Here is a 24,976-nt window from a genome sequence, read left to right as displayed (position 1 = left end):
CGCCGCTATCTCGCGCCCGTCCCCCCCCTCCCGCCAACCGCGGCCGCCGCCGGGCTTTGGCACGCGCTGTCCGCGCCCCCCCTGTCACGTGACATGCCGGCTCCTCTCTTCTCCCTGCTCCAGCAGCGGGGGAAGGCCGCAAGCTCACCCTCCGCCCCCCAAAAAAAACCCCGCGGCGTATCCACATAGTCCTCAAAAAGCGACGTCCCTGCGGGCGGGCCCAGCCCCGGGGCGGCGGCCGGAGTCGAGACGGGCGAGATGGGCCCGGTTCCCGGTGGGTGGGGGAGGGGAAGGCGGAGGCGAACGGCTGCAAGCGGTCACGTGATCCTGGCTCCTCCAAGATGGCGGCTGCCGCGAGGACGCGATGGGCGGCGCTCTCGCGAGATCCGGCTCTTCTCGAGGCATCGCGGGGGGGGAGGGGGACAGTGGCGGCCCGAGGGGTGACGCGATGGGCCGCAGAGCGCAGGCGCGCGCCGTGCCCGCGCGGAGGGGGCGGCTGTCCCGCGCGCACGCGCAGTGCGCTTCCGCCTGAGGCGGCGCGCGGCGTTGGCGGCGGCTGGGCGCGGGGCGCGGCGCGCGGGCCTCCCGGGGCCGCTGGCCTGAGGAGAAGCGGCGCTTCCTCCGCCTCCCCCCGCCCGTGCTCCAGCTGCTGAACGCGTCTCCCTTCGGGCGGCCCCTCGGTTCAGTCCCGCTGCGGTTGGCACTGGTGTTCTGTGGAGCCGGGGCTGGGCGCGTCCCTGTGAAAACGCGCTGAGACGACTGTGTGGGCTCCGAGGAGTCCGGCGGGGCCAGTGCCGCCCCGTCTCGGGGATGCCTGCAGCTCCCGCTTCTCTCAGGGTCCCACGACTCTGGGGTGTTTCCCTCCCAGGAGCTTTCTGGACTCCCCTGGGAGAATGAGGGGTGACAGAGCGGTGCAGTGCAGAGGGCCGTCCCCGCTGACCGGCCTGGGAATGCCACACCCGTGGGGATGTGCTGGTACATGAGTTCTCCCTAATATTTTACAAGTTGTGAACGTGAAATTTTCTGCTGCAAAGAGCCGACTATACTTGAAAACCTGGTGACTACTTTAGGTCTACATTTGAAGAGATCTTTTTAGCACTTAAAGTCCTCAGACTGACATTTTTGCTAAAAGGGACAGTCTTCCATTAAAACGTTTTCCCGGCTGTGTAAGAATACGAAACTTCTTAAGAACTTTAACATAAAATTGAAGCAGACATAAAATTAAGTGTGGGCAGTCATGAGATCTGCTTAAAATGTTCAGTACTGCTCGTTCAATTTTATACGAGTTTGCTTATTTTATTGTTAGACAAACTTCACAAGGATTAAAACAACCAACAAAGGATTAGGCAGATTTAGGCTAAGCTATTTAAAGACAAAGCAATGTTAATTAAACTGACTTCAGTAATTCAGATTAATCAGTGATGCTTCAGACTCTAAATGGAGAAAAAGACAACAGAAGTCTGGCCAGGGATGAGAAGAACAGTTTAAACGTCAGCTAACGTCTTGATTACTGCCCTCTATGCACTTCAGATAAAGGCACAATGAAGTACGGTTTGCGTGCGGTGTATCTAACGTTAAATGCATCTAAGCAGCTCCCTACAATCATGACAAGAAAGTGATGGGTTTTGATATTTTGAGTTGAAAAAAATCCATCAGGCCTGCAAGCAGAATTTAAGATCGTCCTCGACTGGGAGAGGTGAGTAATCCCACTGGTGGCAATGGTGCTTCCTACCGGCGTGAAAATAGCGCGTGCAGAATTATCTGCAGGACGCTGTTTCCATAGGGTTTTGCATGTAACTTAAGGCTCTCAGTGCACTTTTTGGTCAGAGATGGTCTTTTTTATCATTGGCAGATCCTGTTCTGAATGTAATTCTGTTTTATAATCTTTGAAATGTAGTTAGCACCTGCTGGCATTGGGCTGTATGACTTTATAAAACAATGTTGCTTAATACAACACTCAACAGTTACCCTTAGGGCATCGTTTTCACTTGCTTTCTAATGGAGAGGTACAGTGGCTGAAACACAAATTGTCAGGATTTCATCTTGTAAATAAGTAATTTGCGTAAATGTTGTGATATTTATTTAATTGCAACTATGACAGGCGCTGTTTGAGAAGTACAGCAAGAACTTGCTCTCAGGTGGAAATATTTAACAGGCATTTTGTTGGTGTATTTGAAAGATATGGAACTTTCGAATTCAAAGGTAACCAGTCCTAAAAAGTAAGATTTTTTTAAACTGTGCGAAGTGTTGATTTAGAGTGAAAGTATTTACTCTGAAGCTTTTTCTTTCCTTTCTGAGCAAATCCAACGCCTTGCTCATTATCTTTTCATCCCTTCCCCCCCCAAACAATGTCACATTTTCGCGTTAAAACGTAGTGCTCTCAGCAGCTGCCCTTACACAGTACTACGGGAGATAATATTTAGGTCACTGGGTTTTAAAGCCGGTGCTAGTGCGAGTCCTGCTGCTCCCTCTGGAGTTTAGGAGCCGACCGGCGCTTTCCCTTGTGCCGGGTACCCTGAGTCACGGTGACGGGCGGTTGCAGACAGACGCGTCCTCTTTTGGGCCTTATGTGTGGTGACCTTTTAACTTCCCCTCGGTACTGGCTTTTTTGCTCATAACCCCCTGAAGCGAGCTAAGGGGGTAAAGCCAAGCCTATTTTGTTAATTCATAGTACGATCTCACCGCGCGGAGCAGGGGTCACTGAGAGATGACGCCGTTCTCTTTGTTGCCCGAGGGAAGATGATTACTGAGCTTGCTTTGCCCTCTAGTGGCAGCCCGCGCAGTTTCAAGGCAAACTCGGTTGCTTTGTTTAATATACATATATAAAATTAATATTAAAAATATCCAACCTCCAAAAGCCGAGCAAAACCACAGTAAAGGTGTTTCCAGAGCTTTCCCAAGACATTAGGGACAACGTTGCTCAATTACTGCAAGAAGGAAATCATCATTAGTAATTTATGAAGAATTTTTTCCAGGCGCATCCTAGCTGTGGGAAAGAACAGTGTGAATTGGGGTGGAAAAATCAGACCGGTGTCTGCCAAGGACTTCGGTGCTCTTCTGGAGAGCTTGGTGTGCCTGGACGGAGAAGTTCATTACAGGGTGCCCAGCTGATGTCAGCTGGCTGCAGCCCTTGTGTCCGACGGAGTTTACAGGGAAACGGTGCATTTTGGTTGCCTTTCTGTGAAACACCTATGTACGCCTTGTTAGGGAAGATGACGCAGAGCTGGGTTTCTTTTGCCTTTTCTCAAAATGCCTGGTTATGCGGAGAGCTGTCACAAAATGAGGAGAGGGCGGACTGAAACACCGTGCTGCCTTCTGGCACCTCCGCTGCAGCCACGCTGCATTCATGCCCTGCCCGCTTCCTGAGGATGAGACCATCCCTTCTGGGTATTTCTTACTGAAGTTGACAGTGTTTGGTTTGGGTTTTTTTTTTTTCCCCTGTTGTTCTTAAGGAAAGAGATAAGTTTTCAGCTGTGTCACCATCCTGACTGACTCTGTCGCTGTAGGAATGCCCGAGAGACAAGCAGCGGCCTGCGGCTGCAGATAAGGCTCTGGTGGGCAGCGTCCCCTCGCTTACCCCGGCCCCCCGCCCTGAGTGCACGCAGGTAGCTGTTGTTAGATAAGTCTTAAAAGGGCTAATAGATAAGAGGAAAAACTAGTCATAAGATGTTGCTCAATATAATTGTTCTACTTAACGTGGAGCACCAAAGAGGTGCTGTGTGGCAATTTCCTAATTTTCATTACGACATCCACTCCAAAGAGACACGCAGCACCCCTTGATCCCTCTGCCCTCTTGCCACAATCGTACTTTCCTGATTTTGGAGTGTATGTACTAGACCTGAGCTCCTGCCCAGGGCATCGATGCTGTTTGGGCTTTTCTGGGGCCAGCTCTGTGGTTTTGCCATCTTTTACCTGCCCTCGTTACGGAATAGGGGATTACGCGAGAAGGGTTTTGATGCTCAAGCGTGGTATTTGAGCATTATCTTTTCTCCAGGCGAGCTTTGAGGATGGAATTAATAGGCTTCAATTTCAACCAGGGAGATTTAAGCCAGACATTGCATAAACCAGGCTAATCATCTCGCAGAGCGGGGTTCTAGGATCAGGGGTCCCCCCGGTCCCCGCCGCGCAGTGACGGGGGCTGTGCGCGCCCGTGGCCGGGGAGGCTGGAGGAGAGACCCGTGCGCTCCGCTAAGAGGTGCGGGAGGGAGGCGGGGCCGCGCTGGGAGGTGCCGATGCTCCGCCAGACCGGAGGGGTCGGGGGGACGTGTCACCGGAGGGGCCGCCGGGGACCCGCTCCCGGCGGGGCGTCCTACCCACGTGGCGGGGCCCTGCCGCGGAAGGGCGTTCCTTCCCGGGCCGCCAATCAGAGCGCCCGTTGCCCTTCGCACGGGCCAATCAGCGCTCAGGGGGGACGCACATTTAAACCCTGATCCCGGGAACTGCGGCCACCTCCCGTGTGACAGGGAGAGGGCGGGGCGCGGAGCCGGCCGCCAATCAGGGCCGCGGAAGCGGTTATCGGCACGCAGTTAAGCCAATGGGGTTGCGGAGGGGAGCGCGGCGTCTCCCTGCGGAGCGGTTGGTTTTCGGCGGGGGAAGCTCCTCGGGGACCGTCGGGGCAGCCCGGCCGCGGGGGGCCCCTGGGCGCCGGGCCGCGCCGCCGCTATGGCGAAAGGTGCGCGGGCGCGGCGGGGGGGTGGGGGGAAGCAGCGGAGCCGGGGCGCGGCGCGGTGGCAGGCTGTCGCGCAGGGCGGGGGCCGGGCGGCGCGGGGCATCTCCGCGGCGCGGAGGCTCCTCCCGGGAGGCGCGGGGCGCCGGGGCCGGCGGGACTCCTCCCCCGCGCGGTGTGCGCAGCTCGCCGGGAAGGGGCTGGGCCGCCGCGGCTCGCCCTGCCGCATCCAGCCCTTTAAACATGGCGCAGGCCGCGGCGGCCGGGCGATGACCGCGGGCGGCCGCGCCGGACATGGCTCAGGCGCCCATCTTCTCCCTTTGCTCCTAGGGAAGAACATGCCCAAGGCCAGGGCGGGCGGCGCGGAGAAGGCGAGCCCCGAGAGCGCCGAGAGGAAGGGCCCTGGCCGACCCCGGGCCGGCGGGGTAAGCACTGCCCGGGCCTGGGCGGGCGGAGCGGAGCGGGGCGGGCTGCTCCTGGGGTCTGCTGCGCCTTCCGCTTCACCCCGCGGGGCGAGCAAGCCGGCGGGCGGGCTGCCTGGGGAGCTGCGTGGCCCCCGGCGCCTGCCTTCTGGGGTTCCTCGGATCATTCGGAAATCGGTTAACTTTAAGTGGAATCGGACTCTTTCCGCGTTTCCCCGTGCCCTGCCGCAGCTGCCGTGCAAGCGCGGGGCGCTGCCGGGGCTGTCAGCGAGCAGCCAGGCCCCAGGCTCGGCAATCCCTCCGTGCCATCTTCCTGTGGTTCTACAGCAGTTGGCCGGAGGTTGATCGTCACTTTGCATTTAACCCCCCATGGAAATAATTGTGGCCATGGCATCAAATCCCAGAGCTCCTCAGCAGCCCTTCAAGTGCTCTGCTGTGCTGAGAAAATCTCTGCTCTCGAGGGTCTCAAGCCTGGCACAGACAAAGACGTGGCAGCCGCGTCTCTGTAGCGCCAAGAGCGCAGCAGGCAGGGAGCTGGGAACGAGGGGAGGAAGCTATTAGAAAAATAGTTGTTCATTTCCTGTTAATGGTGCATTCGAAGCCAGAAGGCTCTGCTGGCAGGTGGACTGCTGCAGTTCACCGCTTCGGGCTTTCTCCGGAAATACCCACGTTTAAACTCTTCGCTAAATCTTGAGAACTTGGCAGCGGCAGGGTTTGCAGCTTGAGATTGTTAAAATGGGGTGTTTTCATAGTACTTCATCCTTAAAACCCCCATTCTTTTAAAATAACCACATCTTGTCTTTCATAGGCCTTTCAGAAATATTGGGGTTCAGGGAGTGTAACTGACTTGCTTTCTCTCAGGCTGTTCCACTGTATTCTTCATCTTCAGTAAAGTTTTATTTGTGGGCTAAGATTTGAGCCTTCAACTGGTCTTATTTTGTATGTGAATTTTGTACACCATATATTTGTTACTCATGATTATGTTAATTATTAAAATCATCCTATGTATTCTATCGTGTGCTTTGTTTACTTTTTTAGTGCTTGTGTGACTATGTATACCGGAGTATTTGTTTAGTCAGCTATATTTGAGCTATTTTTTTAACTGATGGCAACCTTTGTGTGCTTTTCTAAAAAATGGATGCATGTTTTTGTTGTTTTAACTGGCTTGCAGCGTCTGAAAATTGCTTTTAGTTGAGTCAAACTATAGCCAAGAAAAACTCATTCTGGCCAAGTTGCATCTGCTTGTCCAGACGCTGGAATTTCACAGTTGAAATCTGTGTGTCCTACGTACACTGCGCAGTCAAATTTGATGAGGTGGCAGGAGACTGTAAAAGCAAAGGTGACATGACTCGACTAAACTTTGCTAAATTTGATACGGCTCGCCGTTGGTATTTTTGGAGCCTGAGCCAGTGTACAAACCCTGGTCTCTGTGGTGTTTGACCATGCCAGAGGATTTTACCATTTTCCTGGCTGGACGCAAGTGCTTTGCGTGGACTCCTTAATGTTTCTTTTGCAATTAACAACTTTTACACTTTATTTTATGAAATATAACAGATAAAAAGATAACGTTGTTTAGCTCCCAGACTTCACTGAGAGGTGTCACTCAAGGTAGACTGCAAAACGGATTCCTGTCGTCTGCGTTGCTCAGTAGAGCGTATAATTAACTGCTGTAACATTTGACACCTCATGAGAGTCTTTGGGTGAGCTCATACCTCTCTGGCTATGAGAGGTATGTTCTAGGCTTGGGCAATTTTTGCTGTGTTATTTGTATTTTTTTGGCTTGCGCTCTTTGAGGCTGCCTTCCTCCTGAGGAGCTCAGGGTTGGGGATTTTTTTTAGCACCAGAGTTCATACTGTGAAGCACAAAGTGGAAACCGGAGTCAGTTATGACTACCCCATCCTGCCACATTTCATATGAAAGTCCTCTTGGACTGAGAGTTTGCATTAGTAAATATATCAGAGTGCTTACCACTGTTATGTTTTCACTTAGAAATAGCAACAGCAGCAAGGATGATGCATTAAAGCGGCGTCATTTGCGTTAGCACAGTCAGCTCTCAGCCCTGGTCTTTGCAGCGTGTTGTGGATACTAAGTTGAGGTTCCTGGCATCTCTGTGACATACTGATTTTTGTGTGGGTCTGTTTTAGGAGAATGTGTTTATTGGTCAATCCAAAATCTACAGCTACCTGAATCCTAGCAAAACTCCTGGTGCTCGCCCCCCACTTCAAGAGGAAAACTCTGTCATGTATCACGAGGTGAAATGTCAGGGCAAAACACTAAACGAAACCTACAGGAAAGGAGACGGTAAGATTGATCTTTGGAATGCTTGCCTCATTAAATGTGCTCCCCCCACCCCCAGGTCGGAAACTTTAACACACAGTCAGGAAGGCCAGGCAGCTCTTCTGGCCCAGTTGCTTTCCCAATCCTACAGCTCTATTGGCAAACTGGAACTCTACAAAGATGAGGGTGTCCTTATCCTTTTCAAAACTTAAGTCACAAGTTTACAGGCAATTTTTCCTCTGTTTTTTGTTTGACTATGATTGTATTGTCTCTCTGGATATAGAAATCTAATACTTGTGTTGTCAATATGCCCTAATCTCACTGCAATTCTATCACTACTGATTCTTCAGGTCAGTGTTTTGCAGTTTATCTAATTTGGGGGCAGGGGGGTGTGTCTGCTTTACTGCCTACAATTATTACTAATAATTACCAAATAATTCTATAATTTGCCTACTTTATACAAATTTATATAAAGGCAATTCAAAGTCAAATCAGTTAGGAGGTAGAAGTACTGAAAACAATACTAAGAAACAATTCTTAAATTTTCTGGATGAAATAAAGGCAGTGAGAAGGAGCAGCACACATTGTGGATACTGGGTGCCAGGCTTCATAGATGCTTCATTGTAGTGTCTAGAAATGGGAATGCTTCATGGGTTTATGGAGAGGGAAAAAAAACCCCACTGGCTTGTGTTTAAAGGTGCATTTAATAACCTTGGTAATTTGTCAAAACATTCTGATGCAAACACTTACAAGTCCCACTCAATGCAGGGAGCGTCAGATTTTCTGGAAACTTTGGGCTTTAGCTCCTAATTTAGCTCCCCAGTTTTGACAAGAAAGTGAAGGCTTTAGCTTGTCTCACTGCTGTGGCCTTGCAGCTGTGCTTCATTTCTCCAGTGAGATTGAAGCATCTGTCTCAGCAGATGGGACTGTTAAACCTGGTGATTTACTTTAAATAAAAAACTTTATTCAACTTTAAGCCATGCTTACCCACCTCTAAATCAGTTGACTGAGGAGGAGGATGTGGTCGTATCAAGGTAGGGTGCGTGCAACCAAGAAAATCTTGGGTGTGGGGGTGTGTAGCCTTTTTGTAAGTCCCAGCCCTTTAGCTGGTGTGGATTTTGTCTGAGTGGTGTTAGCTGCTTGGTAGCAGCACCTGATAACAGCAGTGAGGGATCCAGAGGGGCTTCCTGTCCCTCCTCGGTGCAGGATGTTGATTAGCTTATGGCGACTTGATAATTTAGTAGGCCAGATGCAAACTGTGCAGTTGTCTCAAACACTGCACTGAAGGTGCTGCATGTTCAGGTTTGGAAAGCGCTGAGTTGCAAACCTAACATGACAAAGTGCTTGGGCTCTGTTTTACCCTTTCCCTTTCTCTGCTCACCCCTCCCTCTGTACTATGTGTACTGTAGCAATGACTAGTCAAGAGTTGAGTAACAGCCTATCTGGGTTCTAGCAGAAAGAGACTGTATCATTCCCTTCCTCTTTCTCCTGTTTGACAGACCTAGAAACTTGGACTAGAAACCATTGGAATTCATTTAAAGCACTCTGCTATAGTTGATCCTAAGTTCAGAGCCTTACTTTATTTTCCTGTCACCAGAAAAAAAGAATGGTGGCAATATAATTGAAGGTGCTATGAAACCAGAAGACCAGAAAGATAAAGAAGGTGGGTGCAATACTTTGGTGCCCTCCTCTGATCAAAACCAAGAAACTGTAGAAACTCAAAAGACGCCCCTGCCTTCAGACTGTGCTGATGAGGTCAATGCAAAGCCAGCTCAGAAGAAGATGGTTAAAGCAAAACGTGGACCAAGGAGAAAGTAAGTGACTTCTGGAATTGTAAAAGCCTTGCCTCTGTGTGTCCTTTTGTACCAGGAGCCTTTGATCTACATTTTTCCTTCAGGAACTACAGCCAGACCTCTAATTAACATTACTCTTGTGTTGTTGCCTTTTTGTAAGCAAATGGTGGTGTTGGAGGGAACAAATATTAAAGGAGGTGGCTTTGTTTTCTTAAGAATAATATGTTTGGAAATATGAAATAGCACCCAAAGTATTTATCTGCCTTGGAGAGGACTTTTGTTTCCTTGAAAGCAAGGCTAGTGTATTTTATCTCAAGTGAAATACTTGCTGATGACCTACAGAAAAAGAAATTAATGATCCCTTAAGACCTACCTTTCTGTGGACAAATGGGAATGTATCTTGTCAGAAACAGAATATTAGATTAATTACAGTTGGAGGCTTCCTGGCCGAGCTGATACTCTTTCTCATGATATTGGAGTAATGTGACCCTATCATTAATGAGTTCCTTGCTGAGCAGTTTTCATGACCTAAATTTTAGAGTGCCTTCTGGCAGGGCACACAGAGGGCTTCAGACTTGTAATGTGACCTTCAGTTGGTTTCCGATGGCATCTTGTTCTTACTGTTGAAGAATTAGTACTAGAGTAATGGAAATAGCGTGGGGAAGAAAAGGGGATGTAGCTTTTGGCTTGAAGTGACAAGTGCTAATAAGAAGCACTGATTCATATTGATCACCCTTCAACATATCAAGCTGAAAATAAAAATTTCTTACGGATACCTCTTTCCTAGACATGTAACTTCACAAATAGTCTGAAATACGTGTGTTCTCTATTATTCTTACTCCTTAGAACACAAGGAAGAACACCAAATCGAAAAGTGACAGATTATTACCCAGTTAGAAGAAGTTCCAGGAAGAGCAAATCTGAATTGGAGGTAGCGCTTCTTGTTAAAATAACATTACTTCTAACGTTGCTGGTTAATTGAACGTTTGAGGAAGTGTGTAACTTTCTTTAAATGGTTTCCACTGGCCAAATACAAATAGCATTGTGCACTGGAAGTATTGTTACAAACATGCTTAAAATTTGGAAATGCTGATCCTGTTCTTCTAGGACAGAATTGAGCTCCTTATATATTTCAATGGGCTGAAATCTGTCTCTTTACCATTCAGTTTTGCTAGAAATTTGGGATGGTTTGTAAAAATGAGTGTCACTGGCTAATAATTTCCTTTCAGCTACAGAATAAGCTACAAAAGCTATCAACAATACTGTGGTTTTGTTCTTGTTTCTCCTGCAGACAGAGGAGAGGAGGAAAATAGATGAGCTAATTACAAGTGGGAAAGAAGAAGGAATGAAGGTAACTGCAATGCAAACCTGAGTAGCCATGTTATACGGTATCTTGCTGTTAATCTGTTTAAGCAGAAGATAGCAGAACTTGGTCTCAGAACTGCTGCAGTTCCTTGACAGTAAGATGAAAGTGCAGCAAAACTGTAACACACTGTCTTTCTTTTTGATGGGCAATATCTGGCTCTGAAAAATATGTATGTGCAACCTCAGTCATAAACATTGAGGGGGCTTTATAGTCTTTACTGAAAATGTACTAGCTCCCTTTAGTATCTCATTTCTTGGGTTAGCTCCCAGAAATGGGGTTAGATATAGCATCTTAACTGTCATAGGTTTGAAAGGTGACACCTGTATATACTGTCTGTAGGGTAACAAATTCTCTGAGCCTGTTTACAGCTGTGGGTCTTCATTATGGTGCTTAGGATAATGGGTTGTGCTGGTTTCCTCCCACTGCTAGCAAATGCTGGTTATTGGGACCAAGTGCTTACCACTTGGGTTACTTTGATCACCCTTTTCAGAGTTTAAAGCAGAAATGGCTCCTGGAAGTGCAGAAGAGCTGTGATTCTTGAAAAGCAGCAGCCTGCAGTTAACGCTGTCACATCTGCAACAGTGATAGGAGAACTGTCTTGGAGTTGTCTAATTTACAGGGGGAGGCAGGAATAGTAAAGTATACTGGTGGCTGATAAATGTAATTTCTGTGCTTGATCTTTCTGTTCCTTTAACTTTTTGACCTGTGCATGCTAATGGTGATGGTGCACCTGAAATGGAAAAGGTTAATGCCTCAGCTAATAGGTGGTTTAAAAGAAGAAAACAGATAACTCTTCTCTGTGTGTGGTTTATTTAAAGTAAGTCTTAGTTCTTTCATTAGAAGACTATCAAGATACCTGGTAACTCAGGGTGTGTCCCAAACTCATCCTCTTATTTCTTCCACAGTGCTCTGCATTGTGCTTCTACAGCTTTGTCTGCAATACACACAAATATCCTGCTGTAGCATTTTTTGATGACAAATCACTCATTTCCTAGTAAACAGCATATTTGCAGTCATGTAAATACTTTCTAATCTCCCAGCTGATTTTCTTTTCAACTCAACAGATTGATTACATCGATGGCAAAGGGAGAGGAGTAATCGCTACTAAACATTTTAATCGAGGAGAATTTGTAGTTGAATATCATGGGGATCTCATAGAGATCACTGATGCTAAAAAGCGAGAAGCTGTGTATGCTCAAGATCCATCCACAGGCTGCTATATGTACTATTTTCAGTACCTCAGCAAAACGTACTGGTAAGCTTCTCTTCCCTTAAGTGTGATAATTGAGTGATAGAAGCTTTGAATGCTGTGAAGTCTTTTCTTGGTTTCATACAAAATTTTTTTTAATGGGAACCAGGAATTAGGAAATCTTTCTGGAGCACTGTTCCATGGTCGAAGAGCCTCCTGTACCTCTGGGCTAAAAGAATGGTAGGGGACTCAAAGCCCTATTCTCTGAAGTACAGCACAAGCTATATGGATTGTTGTATCTGCTTGGGTGAGACTTCTAGCTCTGCCATGAATTTCTGCCTAGACCTATTATCTTGTAAAATTAACTACTTTTCCTGAGTTACAAGGCTTTTCTTTGAAAAGCGATATGGAGAAACTCCCTGGAAGAGAAACATTTCCTTCAACTGTCTTTGGTTTCCTCCTTTCTCTAGTACCTGACACCCACCCCATGTGTGCACTTTATTGCTTTATTTGCTGTTGCATTTGCCAAAAACTCCAGTTCTCTCAAAGCAACTACTCAGACTACATTCTTTCCTCCCTGGCTGGTACTACTGGATACTGGCGTGTGGGTTGCTTAACCTGTATATTAATTACCTTGAAGCACCCTATATTCTAAGTGACTTGCAGTCTAGATACCATAATGATAGTTGCCATAACAATTCTTTTTTGCAATGAGGGATACTAGAGCTTTACTTCCAGGTTTCTGGAAGCTGGGCATGTAGTAGTTAGGCATTCTCAGCCTGCTGTGTGAGTAGAGACTCTTGCTGGCTTACTCAGTGGATACTGCTTAGCTTGGACACAGCTTTCCTGAAGGGAGGGTTTTTAAGGTACCCAGCCTTTCTGCTGGTGGTCTACATCTGGATTCTGCTATTCCTTGTGAACAGTTGAGAGCTGCTTGGAAACAGGCAGCTCAAAAACATAGTCCAAAGTTTTCTGTTTTCTGGGTTCTATGCTAATTTAAAAATCTCCCAGAATTGTTTTAGTTTACCTACATTGCCATGTTATGTGCTGTCTGTTTAATCATATGAATATTCTGTAATGTTCTGGTTTTCCTTCATTTTTCAAGCCTTGTGTGGATTCCTCATTCTTTATCTGATTTTGCGCTTTGTTTTTTGTCCACAAATGTGACTGCGTGATATGCAGCAATCCTGCATTCTGTTCTTGTTCTTTTCAGTGTTGATGCTACAAAAGAAACTAATCGTTTGGGAAGACTGATTAATCACAGCAAATGTGGCAATTGTCAAACAAAGCTTCATGACATTGATGGTGTGCCTCATCTCATATTGATAGCTTCCAGAGACATTAAAGCAGGTGAAGAACTGTTATACGACTATGGAGACAGAAGCAAAGCTTCCATTGAAGCTCATCCGTGGCTGAAACACTAATTCATCTTCTTTGTTTGGGGTGATTTTTTTTTTGGGGGGGGGGGGACTGAGTGCTCTCCAAGGAGTCGGTGGATTTTGGTTTTTTTTCTTGCCCTCACTTCCCTCGGCTTTCTTAGTGGACTGCTTATGGTGTTCTGAGCTCCTTAAAAACTACCTTTTTGCTTTGCATTATTTAAATACTTATTACAGTTTTCCAGGCAGGCTTGAATAATTGATCTTAGATTGCCAAAACTTCTGTATCATGAAAGAAAACCCTCCCTAAAATTTGACTACTTCTGCATAGTGACCAGTGCCACTTGAGCATGCAGTCAAAGACTCGCACAGAAACTTAATCACTTGGGTTGTGCTTCTGCTTTTGCAATGAAATCTCATGCTCCACTTTGTGGGGTGATGAACTTGGCATTAGCTTTATGATAGCAGATGTACTTCTGTACTCTTGACTCGTACATCCAATGGCTTGACTGCTTGTCAGACGGCTTTTTACGACCCAGTGCTGACAGGCTTTTCTGAGGTGGATGCTACTATTTTTCTCAAATAATTTGTGGTAGGGATCCAGTTCTTCCAGTGCCGATCTCGTGTTGGCAATGAACTTTAAATGCACTGGTGCTGAGGGAAATGGATGGTCAAATTGGCTGCTTTCTTCAGAGAAATGACTCCAAGCCAAATGAGGATGGATTTTTGATAGACTGGGTTGAAACTGATTAGAAATGTGAAGATAGACCTTCACAGTGAGAATCAATGTTTGACATTACTTATTTTCTAAAATTTAAGATGGTACCTTTTTGTAGTTGATGGTTGATTCTTGGAGGTGTCTCCCAGAGGATTTTAAAGAAGTAAAAGAAAAAGCACTCTCCAAAATTTTTTTATTATCTTCCTATGCTAATTAGCCACATCAGAAGCTATTTATTTACTGTGAATGCTTGAAGTAGAGCATAGCAGTTCCAAAAATAGGAGTCATCTTCATATGCAGCTTCCAACTGTAATGATGGAGTTCATGCAATGAAGAAAGTAGATTCCTTATTGCCTGGTCCTGTAGGTCTGTCCAGCGTGGTCTGGTCCCACTGTCTTCGATGGGAGTTGAGTGCTTAGCATCTTACGGATGTTTGTAACGTTACTGTTGGAGAACCAAATCTGTGATATAGGCGGGCAATACAATGCAGGTCCTTTATGTTAAAGATGAATTCTTACCAGTTGGAATTTTTGCCAAGGCAGGCTTGGCACGTGTGTAGATGCAAATGGCTGTGAGCCATCAGCCACGCTTGCTGCTGGAAGATGTCAGCAAGGGATCTGTGGCTCTCTTAATGTCTTCTGTTCCTCATGTCTTGAAGGCTGCTGCTGTTCCAGCTAGTGCCCTCTAGGACAATCTTAAGTGCTTGCCTATATGATAGGTCAAATAGCAACACCATCCTGGTTGTATGCTCCAGCAGCAAGAGAGGTGGCTTAGTGATGTATTTTTTAAATTAAAAACTTGAAGACAATGTCTCTGTAAAATAAAGAATATATTTATTATTGATGAAGTGGCTGCTATAGTACCTGTCTCCATTGCAGATCGTGAGCATTTTGAAAGAAAGCTGTGAAAATCATTAGCCATTAAATGCTTTATATTATTTACTACTTAACACAAGGCAAGCTCATCGGAGTCAGCCTGTGTATTTTCACCATTTCTGAAGAATTAACTGGAGACCTGTTACCTTACATGTACTGAGTTACAGGTAAGCTTCTTTGGCTGACTTATTTAAGTTGACACTGATTTTTCTCTGGTCTCAGTAATAGAGACTACAGCAGTGTACAGTATCCTGTTTTACTAGAGTACTTCCTTAAGTCAAAGTTGGAATAAAGTGCTTCTTTTTGTATTTTATTTAAACATTTGCTTGTTCTCTATCAGGTCAAATAGCTTAAAACCTCTGTTCTTCCACATCACTTTTGTAAACCAGAAAGGGGGAAAATATCTTCCTTATTTTACATAAAAAGAAAATTGTTTTCTCTGAAATGCTTAACTGGTAATCAAGTAGCACTGCATCAGAAGATGGTAATAAAGCTGATGTTGCACTGAGTATGTATCCTTTACTTTTCTAGGAACTGATATATATACACATATCTATCTATATGTATATATCTCAAAATACTTTTCACAGAAACATGCCATTTGGATTTTTCTCTCTGTGCCTTATAGGAAGGTTTCATCTTCTAACAAGGTGTAAAGCACTTAGCAGGGAAGGATGCCCTTGGGCTGGGAGCTGAACTGCTGTCCTCAGGCTCGTGTGGCTTTACCAGAGGTGGCGGGTTGCTCTAACAGGACTGTGGCCTCCTCTGTTGTAGCCATAGCCAAGGATTTCATTCCCCTTTTGAGAGAGAAGCTGTGCAGCTCACTTGGCACCAGAGTGCCTGCAACTGTGATGGTTCCAGAAAGGCTAGCCCAAAAAGGTTGAGGTGCTCTCCCGTCTACTTTAACTGGTGAACTCCCACCTGTTTTTTTAATGAAGAACATCTTAAATGCTGAACTGAAAAGAATAATTGCAGTTTTCATGGTTGTTGTCTTCAACTAACTGCAAAGAGTGGCCTAGGGCTATGTTACAGTCTTCTGTGCCTCAGTGGCAGGTTGTTACTTCACAGCTCTGTTTAATTTCTGCAGTTCATTACCTGAAGTTGTTTCATTAAGACTTGGTAGAGTGATTAGTGTGTTTTGAGGCATAATTCCCCCCACCCCTTTTTAAAGGAGGTAGGAAAATACATCCCTGGATAAAACACAGCAGAGGATGTTGTTCAGAGCACACATAAACATCTGGTTTCAGCTCAGAGGTGTATCCTGGCTGATGCATGATTGATTTTGGTTGATTTTTTTTTTTTTTTTTCTCCTCTAAACACAAAGCCTCTGCTAAGGAAATGCAGTAACTTCCTTCCCTGCTACCATGCTCTAGAAAATACAGCGTGAGGACATGGCCAAGGCTTATTAAGACTTTGAAGATGGCAAAATAGCAGTTTTGTGCCCTGGCTGAACCAACTTGCTTAGGTCAGACATTGTTGATGTTGCCTTGCTAACGTGGAGTTGCTAACAAATTCTCTCTGAAAGGAGACTGCAGTTCTGCCTTCTGCTAAGTCACATTCGCATTGTGCATCTGAGCAGAAGTGGGAAGTGTCCTATATTTTTTCATGCCTCTAGCGTATGAGAGGGAATAAAAAGATTTCAGAGCCTGCTTTCACTTCTGAGGAGGGTAAAATCATAGTTTGATACCTGTCACTGCTCTTTTTATGTCTGTTCAGACTTTTCTGCTCTAGAAATTCTACTTTTCTAAATGTGGAACCTAATTGGTATCTTTCAAGCTTCTTTTTCTACTCCTCTATTTGCCCTAGATGCTTCCACTAGTGATAAATCTCATTACTGAGGCTAATACACAGCTTGTGACAGTTGATTGAAAGAACAGAGCTTATGAAAAATACAACTACCACAGGAGACCTTTAGCTGTCAGAAATGAAATGTTTGGTGCATCTGTTCTAGTCTGAGCATGTCTGCACCTCCAAAAAGACATCAGTCCTTTGTGTGAGCAGACCACAAGGCAGCAGCTGTGCCCTTCTCCCCCATCTTTCATCTCGACCCCAAGCAGCCACTCCTGGGCCCTACTGCCTCTGTATCGCCCATCTCACAGAACAAAAAGCAGTGCTGGGGTGTTTTTCAAGCAGTGCTGTGTTAGCGTAAGATAATTACGTTTCGTGGAAGGGCAGCGGAGACTGCAGTCTGAACGGGTCCTTCCTTTCCCAGAGCTTCTGTCTGAAGGCACTTGTGAATGGTGTGTAGCTCTTCAAAATATCTTCATCTTGCAAAATCAGTTGGGCTGAGCATTTTGATAGGTGGACAGGATAAATAAGTGGTAGTACAGATCATCACAGGCTCTTTTAATAAGAATAAACCCACTTTTGTATAAAATATTTATTTTCTACATGTGGGTAATGTGGCAGGAATCTAAGAAATATAAAAAGTGTCCGTCTTAAACAGTTTCTAAAAAGCAAAGTAAAATCTATTCTGAAAGAATATTATACAACACATTTTTTATGAGATTGCTTATTCTCTACAGTAGGAGAGATGCTTTTTCTTCCATCAGCGATTCTCCTACCGCTTGAGAGACTCTCCTCAGGGCCATGTCTGAACAGGAGTGGTTCAGTTCCCAAGGATGCTCATTTTCCATGTTTAAAAGAGAACCTAAAAAAAACCAAACCAACAAGGAAACAATGTACAACTGGAAAAGAAAGAGCATGCAGTGGGATGGCTGTGTCACTGTGTTCAGCTATTTCGGGGAACTTTAGGGATGCAGCCTGAGCTTGTGGATACTGCCTACAGCTGCTTCGCACAATGTGAACAAGCCCCCAGGGACAGCTGGCGTGTTCCCACAGCAAAGTCTTAACGTGCTAGCAGGGGAGGCAAGCAGTGCATAGTTTTGCTCTGAAATGCTTATTTTTCCTAGGAAAAAAGCAAAGCCCTGCTTGCCTGGATGGAGGCTGCCTTCCTGTGGAGTGCTTTTTCCACAGGAATAGGAGTTCTCCATCAGGTTTTAATTTTACAGGGAGAGGAGGAGAAAACAATGCCCAGCCAGCTAGGCTAGGTTCAGCATTCATCCCTGAATTCACAAAGTATGAAGCGTGCCGTATTCTGCCAAAAAAGATGCAAACTTACAGCCGTTTGATGATTGTCTTCTCTTCACTGTCCTTGCTGGTGCCAGGGCTGCTGCCTCTGGCTTCTTTTTCCAGTTCTTCAGTTTGGTCCCTTCTCTGTGAGATGATCCCACTGGGAAAAGAAGAGGCTTTGTTTATGTTTTGTGGTTTTGTGCATAGCGTGGCACTGCATATGTTAAATCCTTCACTGGGCAGCCTAGGATGGGCTGTTCACAGGACACGGATGACAGCCTGGCCTCTTTCTTGCAGTGAATTGCCCCTTTTTTCCTTAAATACTGCAATGTAGTTTTACTTAGGCTGTGCTTTAATGAGAACACTAAAAAATTAACGAGCTGTCTTCTCCCGAGAGGAAGAATGGCAAATCATAACAGGAATGAAAGAGAAGTGTAATCAGACATTGGATTTGTACAGAAGTCCGAAGATAACAGCAGGGTGCAGGCACAAATGGTGAATTTCTGCATGGGTGGGTGTGTGGTACCTTCAGCGCAGCCACGAAGGCTCACACCGCACAGCTGGGGACAGATGGGAGATTTCCAGCTTCCCTGCAAGGCCGGTGGCTGTTCCTCCTTCCATCCCGTAGAGGAGAAAAGAAAGGCTTTGCCTAAGCTGTAGATTTTCTCATCTCCCTTCGATGCTGCTACACTCTACAAGGCTGTAACCGCCTACCGCAGGCAAAAGCTTCGGTTTTACTAAAGGATGTTTCCCCTGCTTGGAATTGAGTTAGATTTTACCAGCTTGCATACTACACTGTGTTTTCACAGCATGCTAATATCCTGTCCTGAGCTGACCTCAGTTATCCTGAGAGCCAAGTGGATCAAAGCTGGTGACTGCGGTGGCTGAAAGAAGCTAAGCAACACTTGTCTGGACCTTGGAAATAAAAATACAGGAGAGTATCTAGAAACTGGTGTGACATCAGGCATGGGATAATTCTGAGGCAGATTGTCCTCTTAGAGAAATGGGACTATGGGCTGTTTGGTGATGCTGTAGATTTCTACTATCTGCACAATAACTTCTACTCAGAAATCATGATTAAAAATGCAATCCCCACCTCATCAGTCATTTTAAGTCATTCTCTGCGAGGGGTCGGTTACCTTGTGCTATATAGAGTTTATTTCCAATATACACAAGAGATTTTAGAACATATACTCATGTTTATTCTCTTCCCTTGCACCACTCTTCTTAATGGCCATACAATTTTAACTAGGATTTTATGTGAATATTGAAAGGGAAGATGGTTTTTGGCTTAAGCTGTAACGCTGTACGAGGAGATAACCACATATTACTTGAACTGAAAAGCAGCCTTGACACGCCCTAGGTGCACAGCACTGGGACTTAAATCACTCAAAAATTGAAAACATTCACACTGTTAATTTTTAACTTGGGCTGTAATAAGCTGTGTAACACAGCTGGGAAATCAAAGCCAAAAGCCACTCCACTGGCTGCACAGCAAAGGCAGGCAGCTGAGCTGGGGCAGCGGGGCCCCACTGTGCTCTGAGAAGGCTGTCAAGCAGTTTGTAAACTGACTTCTTGGATTTAACTTTTAACTTCTTGGCTTAACCTGCCTCTTCTAGACAAGGCAAAGGGCAGGCTTACTGCATCTAAGAGGTTGTTGCTGAGATATCTCAACTGAAATCTAATGTGCTCAGGCATTTTCTGTCTGGATTAAGTAGTTTCTTGCCCCAAAGAGTTTATAATGCAACCTGATGATGAGGGGCGGAGGTTGGGGGAGAGCAGCCTTGGAGGTGAATTAATTTGTAGCACCAAGAGCAGGACCCTTCCTGCATCCCACCCTTTGGCTCACACTGATTCTCCCAGGCTGGTCCCTTCTAGAAAAAACAAAATCCTTCCCTGAAAGCACTTGTTTTGCACAGTTCAAGTGCCTCACGCAACCCTCCGTTGGCAGACTTAAAACAAAAAACCCCCACAGTTTATCTTGAATGATGATGAAAGGACTTAATATTCTGCTTTTTAGATCAATGCCATACCCACCGTGGGAGCTAAGGAACAGTAGATAAGCTCATGTCCCCGACGGCAAGCTGGAGGAGGAAGGAAATTTTGACTAAAGCTGAGATGGAAACCCCCGTGCTCTTTGGTATGTAGCGTGGCTTTAGACAAGAACAGTATGTGTGCAACTGCTGTGACTGCAGAAATGAAATTCATGGGCACGAGAACCCAGCTTGTAGGTGGAGTGGGAGTAACTGTATGTAGGCTTACAGCGGTATGATTATGGGAACGGGCCACAGACTGTGCAGAATAAAAGGAAGTTTAGTTTTAAAATTATGTTGCATAGAGATGTCATCATTCCCCCATTTTTCTTTGCTCATTTGTAGCCTCTTGGGAGCACGGATGTCTCTTACACGTCTGGACAGTGCCTAGCCCAATCCAGGTGCTCAAACCTGCGATACTCTTGATTCGGTAAGCTCCCCAGACAAGAATTAATTGTTATTAGTTCTTTGCTGACTTTATGATATACCTCTTATAGCACTGTAGCTCCTCTTGCACCACAAGAAGCTGAGCTTTCAGCTGGTTACGCTCTTGCAATACATCTCGCAGCTCCTGTAATGTGAACCGGGGGCGATTGGGATCTGTGAGGTCTATTACCATTTTATCTGGTCCAAGGCTGAGCTGAAAAATAAATGGTGGCAGTCATGATCTTGTAACCTGTCAAAAACAGAGCACTCAGAGTAAAAAGTCTGAGTTTTACAAATATTTAGTAGTTCTTAGAACGAGTTCATCACAATGCTAATTTTTTTCAAGCAGTTAATCATACTTTTTCATCTTCTTTTTGGATTCCCTTAGTGTCTGCATTTCCCAGCCAAGTATAAGGCCCAACTATGACAGGTTCTGACCACAGCTAAAAGCAAAGTCTCTGTCCCAAAGAGTTTGCAATCTAGTTTGCAAGAAGCGGCTTTTATCTGCTTTTCTGATGATGAGAGAAGCTGAGCAATCTGTCACACCAAAACTCTGTGGCAGAGAGGCGAGAACGGAGTTCTCCTTTCTTAATTTAAGACCTTTGTGGTAATGGCTTTTTTTGGTCACAGACATCAGTTTCCCTTGCACAGAGTAACGAAGCTTTAGCATTTGATAAATGGCAAGTTGCCTTTATGGGACCGGTGCTATGTAAGAGCTGTATGATGGTGGATTTGTGCTCTGTGAAAATCTGGCCGCTCGTGTCCGAAGTCCTCGGCTAGCGCTGCGTGTTGCTGAGCTCAGAGCGTGGTTAGTCACTACAGCCAGCCAGGAGTGAGGATCCACAGCACTGTGACTCGGGACAGCCCTGAAGATCTGGGAACGGCTTCAAGGCCGCCTACAAAAAGGAGAAGCCAATTCTCTGAGACTCGGTCTGCTGTGATAAAAGAAACCGGCGATTGCGGCAAAAGCCTCCTCCAACCCGCCTGGCCTCAGGGTGGGTTTCACACCCTGCATGTGGCCAAGTGTGGCCACCACCTGTGTTGGCACACGTGCCACCTCGCAGCGGCCGAGCCGCCCCGGCCATGCTGTGCTGGGCGACGGGCACCCACCGTGGCCCCGGCACCCACCTGCTGGGCGCTTCCTCGGGACCCCTGTCCCCGCAGCTCCTCCACCTCCCGCCGCAGGCTGTCCCGCTCCATCCTCAGCTGCTCCTCCACGAGGCTGCTCTCGCTCACCAGCGCTTCCAGTATCTCCAGCACCCTCACGATCCTGAACTGCAGCCGGGCCAGGGCGGCAGGTGCCTGTGGGCCGGCGCTGAGCTGCAGCAGGTCCTGGCCCACCACGGAGGAGATGTCATAGACATCCCCGGCCGTCAGCTGGAAGGGGCTCTTCTCCAGAGCCTTCTCCGGGCCGCCATCCCCTTCCTCCTCCTCCTCCTCCTCCTCCTCCTCCAGCTCCTCCTCCTCCCGGCCCTGCTGCATGCCCGGCGCGGCCCGCCGCTAACTTCCTTCCCCGGGGAAGGCCGGGCCGGGCGGTGCTGCCGGCGAGGCCTGCGGGCGGAGCGGCCCCTTCCCGCCCCCCGGCGGTTTCCATGGAGGAGCTCGCGGCGCGGCGGCGCTTCCCGCCCAACCCCTGTGGAGACGCCCCCCGCCCCCCCAGCCTGCGCCGCCGCTGAGGGGACGGCGGGGGCAGAGCGGGGAAGGGCCGGAGCTGGTTCCCGCCGAGCCCTCGCTGAGCCGCGGGCGGGGCAGCGGCACCGAACCGGGCCGGGCGGAGGTAAAGGCGTCGGCTGTTCCTCAGCGCCACATTCGCCAGGAGCCGGGGCGAAGCGGCTCTTGGGAGCGGGGCCGGGGCGGGGGGGGGGGGGCTCTGGCGGCGCTCCGCCGGACGGGGAGCGGGGGAAAGGGGTTAAAATCAACAGCGGCGTCAGCCCGCTCCCCCCGCGGCCTGGCGAATCGGCCTCCGCTGACGCGAAGAGCCGCTGCGCCGGGCGAGGTGAGGGGAGAGGCGGCGGGCGGGGCCCGGCGGCCGCGGAGCCCCCGCAGGCCGGCGCGGGGACGGGACGGGCCTGCGCGGGAAGGACGGAGCCCAGGGGCTCCCTCGGGCGGGGGCCGGGGCGGGGCCGCGGGGCTCCCCTGGTGAGGCCCCCCCGCAGTGCTGTGTCCAGCTCTGGGGCACCAACAGCAGAAGGACAGGGACCTGCCTGAGCGGGGCCAGAGGAGGCCACGAAAATGCTGGGGGGGCTGGAGCACCTCCCCTGTGAGGACAGGCTGAGAGAGTTGGGGGGGTTCAGCTGGAGAAGAGAAGGCTCTGGGGAGACCTTAGAGCGGCCTCCCAGGACTGAAAGGGGCTACAGGAAAGGGGGGAGGGACTCTTGATCAGGGGTGTAGGGATAGGACAAGGGGTAACGGTTTTAAACTGAAAGAGGGCAAATTTAGATTAGATATAAGGAAGAAATTCTTCCCTGTGAGGGTGGTGAGACACTGGCACAGGTTGCCCAGAGAAGCTGTGGGTGCCCCCTCCCTGGAAGGGTTCAAGGTCAGGTTGGATGGGACTTTGGGCAACCTGGGCTAGTGGAAGGTGTCCCTGCCCCGGGTAGGGGGGTGGAACTAGGTGATCTTTCAGGTCGCTTCCAACCCAAACCATTTTATGATGACATGGCTCTGCCCCAGGAAGTAAACTCCCACAACAGCGATATTGCTGGTTCATTTAAGTTTGTCACGTTTTTTGGGAATTTTTGAATTAAGAATAGCATACATCAGTGTTGAAAGTGCTTCTTGCACTACCCGCTCTTCTTCCTACAATACCTGTGAGTCCGTGTGATGCATTTTTTTTTCCCACTAGACAATGAACGACTGGGCCCCCATAGCGAAGGAGTACGACCCCCTCAAAGCCGGGAGCATCGATGGCACAGATGAAGAGCCCCACGACCGCGCCATATGGAGGGCCATGTTGGCACGCTATGTACCCAACAAGGGAGTTACAGGAGACCCTCACCTCACCCTGTTCGTAGCAAGGCTCAATCTTCAGACTACAGAAGAGAAGTTAAAGGAGGTCTTTTCCCGGTATGGAGACATCAGAAAGATCCGTCTGGTTCGAGACCTGGTCACGGGCTTTTCCAAGGGTTACGCATTTATTGAGTACAAAGAGGAACGTGCTCTCTTGAAGGCCCACAGAGACGCCAACAGGCTGGTAATCGATCAGCATGAGATCTTTGTAGACTTTGAACTGGAAAGAACTCTCAAAGGCTGGATTCCGCGGAGGCTTGGAGGTGGTTTTGGAGGCAAAAAAGAATCCGGGCAGCTGCGGTTCGGAGGACGGGACAGACCTTTCCGAAAGCCCATCAATTTGCCAAACATGAAAAATGATTTCTATGGAGAAGGATCAGGAGAGAAAAGAAACTGGTCTCGTGAGGGAACAAGGGACTGGAGAACAAGGGACCGAGACCATGAAAGGAGCAGAGACAAGCGCTGGCCAGAAAGGGAGCGGTCGTGGACTTGGGGTGAGAGTGAGAGAGAGAGGGACTCCAAAGAGGAGAGGAGCAGAGGGAGGGAGAGGAAGGACAGAGACAGGAAGGACAGGGAGAGAGACCGGAGCAGGGAAAGAGATACCAAGAAGCAAAGAGATGACGATAAGCATCGATAGGTGACAGTGCCTTGCCGCTGGGGTATGGTATCTCCTCTTACATCCGCAGCGTTCCCATTGCAGATGTTGCCTTCAGCCTGGGGCTGAGCAGCGTTCCCAGAACAAGCCGTGGTGTTACTGTCCTGTGCCTGGGACTCTCCCTGCTAGAAGTTCTCTGTAGTTTGGTTGCTAATGCAGTTAAGATACATGTTGAATTGTTCTTCAGAGAAAATAAACTTCTGTATTAATATTTTTGAACTGGTGAATGCTTTAAGAAATGCACCACGTGTATGGGCATCCCACTGACACTGACTGCACACCTCATGTGATGCCCACCTGGCTGCCTGGATTAGGGTTCATCAGAGCGCTCGGTATTTAATTATTTATGCGCCAGATGTCCACACTCATTTAGTGAGACAGATGCTCTTTATGAAATAGTCACTTGTTGAAGAAAGAGTAATGGAATAGCAAAAAACTAAGCTTCTGAAAAATGTGCCCCAAAACAAGCCAATGGGAAGTGACTTTATTTTCTTGAAGAGGCTGGGACAGGGGAGCTCTTTGGTAATAACTGTGTCCTTAACTAGCTCTGCGAGGTGAGGGAGAAGCATGGAATAAGAAATGCATTTTTTTAGGTCATGGGAGAATGTAGTTCCCTTTTATTGGAGGAATGTGCACTCCAGAGCAGTAAGCAGGTCAGGAAACTCCTCACGTCCCCGATCAGGGCACGGACAATGACTGAAGGACGGTGTCACGGCTAAATGGTTGCAGCTGCACCCACCCTGTCCTCTCCTCCTCTGCGGATGATGTCCTGCCTGCACAGGGTTTAAATCCTGTCCTGGAACTCGGGCTTGCTGCCGGTGGTGGCGGAACTGGCACAGAGGGCAAAGCATCTCCTTTTTCAGAGCCAGGATGCGTATATACAGACACACATCTTCCCTTGAGGAGCTTACAGTGCTTTCTAGAAGAGGCTCTGTCGTGTTCTTTGTCATCATAAGCCATTCCTAAATATTTGCTAATGTATTTTACATTATTTTTTTCCATCAGCCTTTGAATGGCCCTATCTTAAACCTCGCCCAGTTTGAGGCTTTATTTCAATGAAGAGTTGCATGAGCCTTTTTCAGGGGAAAGAAGAGACCCA

General features: G+C 47.7%; 3 protein-coding genes across 11 annotated transcripts; 2 read left to right on the top strand and 1 right to left on the bottom strand.

Moving 5' to 3' along the window:
* Positions 1 to 582: 582 nt before the first annotated feature.
* Positions 583 to 19,381, top strand: KMT5A (lysine methyltransferase 5A). 5 transcript variants are annotated; one of them, XM_074887584.1, is made up of 8 exons: positions 583 to 1,696; positions 4,997 to 5,091; positions 7,233 to 7,389; positions 8,963 to 9,179; positions 10,005 to 10,089; positions 10,450 to 10,509; positions 11,589 to 11,779; positions 12,927 to 15,190. In XM_074887584.1, the coding sequence occupies exons 2-8, from the start codon at positions 5,005 to 5,007 to the stop codon at positions 13,135 to 13,137; spliced, it is 1,008 nt and encodes a 335-aa protein (XP_074743685.1). In that variant the 5' UTR covers positions 583 to 1,696; positions 4,997 to 5,004; the 3' UTR covers positions 13,138 to 15,190. The 5 variants fall into 5 exon arrangements, with proteins under 5 accessions (XP_074743685.1, XP_074743683.1, XP_074743684.1 ...); XM_074887582.1 differs by lacking the exon at positions 583 to 1,696 and adding an exon at positions 4,574 to 4,672; XM_074887583.1 differs by lacking the exon at positions 583 to 1,696 and adding an exon at positions 18,564 to 19,381 and having other exon boundaries at positions 4,871 to 5,091; positions 12,927 to 13,063.
* Positions 17,008 to 21,705, bottom strand: RILPL2 (Rab interacting lysosomal protein like 2). Its single transcript, XM_074887591.1, has 4 exons — positions 21,342 to 21,705; positions 20,276 to 20,427; positions 17,804 to 17,914; positions 17,008 to 17,332 (listed from the first exon to the last, which is right to left on the bottom strand). The coding sequence occupies exons 1-4, from the start codon at positions 21,693 to 21,695 to the stop codon at positions 17,308 to 17,310; spliced, it is 642 nt and encodes a 213-aa protein (XP_074743692.1). The 5' UTR covers positions 21,696 to 21,705; the 3' UTR covers positions 17,008 to 17,307.
* SNRNP35 (small nuclear ribonucleoprotein U11/U12 subunit 35) lies at positions 19,441 to 24,088 on the top strand. 5 transcript variants are annotated; one of them, XM_074887587.1, is made up of 3 exons: positions 19,441 to 19,894; positions 20,133 to 20,217; positions 23,059 to 24,088. In XM_074887587.1, the coding sequence occupies exon 3, from the start codon at positions 23,062 to 23,064 to the stop codon at positions 23,857 to 23,859; it is 798 nt and encodes a 265-aa protein (XP_074743688.1). In that variant the 5' UTR covers positions 19,441 to 19,894; positions 20,133 to 20,217; positions 23,059 to 23,061; the 3' UTR covers positions 23,860 to 24,088. The 5 variants fall into 5 exon arrangements, with proteins under 5 accessions (XP_074743688.1, XP_074743686.1, XP_074743690.1 ...); XM_074887585.1 differs by lacking the exons at positions 19,441 to 19,894; positions 20,133 to 20,217 and adding an exon at positions 21,864 to 21,990; XM_074887589.1 differs by lacking the exons at positions 19,441 to 19,894; positions 20,133 to 20,217 and adding an exon at positions 22,079 to 22,209.
* The last annotated feature ends 888 nt before the right edge of the window (positions 24,089 to 24,976 follow it).

Source organism: Strix uralensis, chromosome 17 (assembly GCF_047716275.1).
Source record: "Strix uralensis isolate ZFMK-TIS-50842 chromosome 17, bStrUra1, whole genome shotgun sequence".
NCBI lineage: Eukaryota > Metazoa > Chordata > Aves > Strigiformes > Strigidae > Strix > Strix uralensis.
Note: the sequence above shows the minus strand (reverse complement) of the source record. Positions and strands in the feature narration are given on the sequence as shown.